This window comes from Diaphorina citri, unplaced genomic scaffold (genome assembly GCF_000475195.1).
Source record: "Diaphorina citri unplaced genomic scaffold, Diaci psyllid genome assembly version 1.1 scaffold7062, whole genome shotgun sequence".
Taxonomy (NCBI): domain Eukaryota; kingdom Metazoa; phylum Arthropoda; class Insecta; order Hemiptera; family Psyllidae; genus Diaphorina; species Diaphorina citri.
In genome coordinates this window covers 1-1945 of record NW_007384438.1, presented here as the reverse complement: position 1 = coordinate 1945, position 1945 = coordinate 1, and the positions used below count along the sequence as shown (strand labels likewise).

General features: G+C 40.8%; 1 protein-coding gene across 1 annotated transcript; it reads right to left on the bottom strand.

The window, feature by feature from the left end:
- Positions 1–591: 591 nt before the first annotated feature.
- Positions 592–1925, bottom strand: LOC103522145 (high affinity nerve growth factor receptor-like). The gene is made up of 3 exons (XM_008487248.2): positions 1832–1925; positions 1087–1228; positions 592–696 (listed from the first exon to the last, which is right to left on the bottom strand). Exons 1-3 carry the CDS (start codon positions 1909–1911, stop codon positions 592–594), a joined length of 327 nt encoding a protein of 108 aa, XP_008485470.1. The 5' UTR covers positions 1912–1925.
- Positions 1926–1945: the final 20 nt, after the last annotated feature.

The window sequence follows — 1945 nt, the reverse complement described above, 5'->3', positions numbered from 1 at the left end:
GCGGCTGGCTAAGCGTTGCTGGGCAGATAGACAGAGAAAAATTGCATTAAAAATTGCAATAATGGCGATTAACTGACAAGAACTTCGGATCAACATAGTCAACCAACACGTGAACGATGAAGCTCGGAACTATTATTGTCTGAGGCAGTGTGGACGATCAGTCAGACACTCATGATGCCATCGCCGTCTTCTATGTGTGACTCACCTTTATAGTCAGGTCGAAGTGGTCGACCTTACCGTATGGTACTATTGTCGCTGCCACTAACACAAAGGGCTAAACAAAATCAAGTTATTTTGTCTTTTTAACAATGGGGAGAGCTTTTAAGTAGACATCAGATGGTGCCGCTAGCCAAGTTCCTAGCTGCTTACCGAGGAGAAATCAAGCATACTTGACAATCGCTCATCGGCATTTCGCCATCGTCCTTCCAGTTTCCAGAATCTCAAATCGAATTTCGCCAAAATTGTACGTACCTAATGTATGTCCATGAAGGAGTCTGGAATATAACGGTACCTATATGGCCTAAAGAACAATAGGTACATACCTGAAGCTCGCCACCATAGTACATGTGTTCCGCGTTCTGGATGACCTGTTCATTGGTCAAGTGTGGAAACGGCTTGTCCTCGACACAGACTTGAGGATTTCCCCACAGGGTGACGGCAAACGACCACACACTTGCTCTGACAAGTGTACCGATCCTGAGGGAAAATAATCAAAAGGGAATTTCAAAAAAGGGAATTCAAGGGAAGTTTTTATAACACTTCTCATTACTACATTACCTATGTAGTATGTGCTGAAAGTATTATTCCTTCTTGCAATCTTTGCATAGCCTAGCACTTAAACAATTTACTTGGAAGGTGCTGCGCCTACTTTGTAAGCGCTAGGTAGCACGTTCTATTTCCGCCCGGGCGAACTTTATCCTCAACAGATAAGGTTCGTTCTCGGAACGGCTGGCTTCCTCTTATCCTGTCCTCCTCCTCTCTTCGATTTTGGGTAGTAATACTACCGTTCTTATAGCTGCCTCTATCCAACGACTAAAAATGATTCAAATCGATTTTAATTTAAATTCCTTTACAGGGTGCACTCACCAGTAGGATACTCTCCCAGGGTAGCCATCGGATGGGGGCGGGGGGTCGGCTCCCGATTTCATTATAGTCTTTACTATATACAGGGTTGCACATGGCGATGTCTCCCACTTTGACGATGTAGTCCTCGTTGATGAGACAATTCCTGAAACCGAAGAAAGTCTCAAATATTAGAGGTCACCCTGTAGTAATAGAGCGCCTTTTTAGTGGTCATTTTGAATTGGAGAGGTCAGATTTTTGAGGACCCTTGAAAAACATTTTCTGTTCTGTTGTTACAGGGTGAACAGGAGGGTCCTGGCTATTTTGCACCAAGTTCCAAGTTGTGGTCACATGTTAAACTATGACAAATGGTCAGTTTTCTAGATAATCTAGAAATCTAGATCATAGTGTGTAACTTATTATTAGGTATTTTTTTACTATAATGAAATCGGGATGTAACTTATTAGGTACTTTATAGAAGTTATAGATCTCTAACATGTGCCCGATGCAAATAATTTGTTACACATATTTGCAAGATCAGGGTATGTAATTTTATTCTGACATTTAAGGTCATTAAAGGGAACGAACTATTAAAGTTGGCATTTTAGATTTACATATGTACGTAGATCAATCGCTTGTACTGCTAACTGGTTTTCACTGAGTTAATTAACAATATTACCTGTATTATAGGCACATATTATCTGTATTAATCTGCATTAGAGGCACATATTATCTGTTACCTTTATTATAGGCAAAGTGTTTGCCTTACCTCGCCGCTAAATCCTTGTGAACGACATTCTTAGATTCTAAATATTTCATTGCTGATGCTACTTGAGATGCTATGTACATGAGGGTTCCATACCTGTCAACCAATCAAACAAGA

What these genes read in the sequence shown, in the direction of transcription:
- LOC103522145 (XM_008487248.2), bottom strand. Translation starts at nt 1,911, where the DNA reads ATGTACATAGCATCTCAAGTAGCATCAGCAATGAAATATTTAGAATCT. An exon ending in CACAAGGATTTAGCGGCGAG is followed by an intron (nt 1,229 to 1,831) that starts GTAAGGCAAACA and finishes CTTCGGTTTCAG; the next exon opens with GAATTGTCTCATCAACGAGG. An exon ending in CCTGGGAGAGTATCCTACTG is followed by an intron (nt 697 to 1,086) that starts GTGAGTGCACCC and finishes ATTTTCCCTCAG; the next exon opens with GATCGGTACACTTGTCAGAG.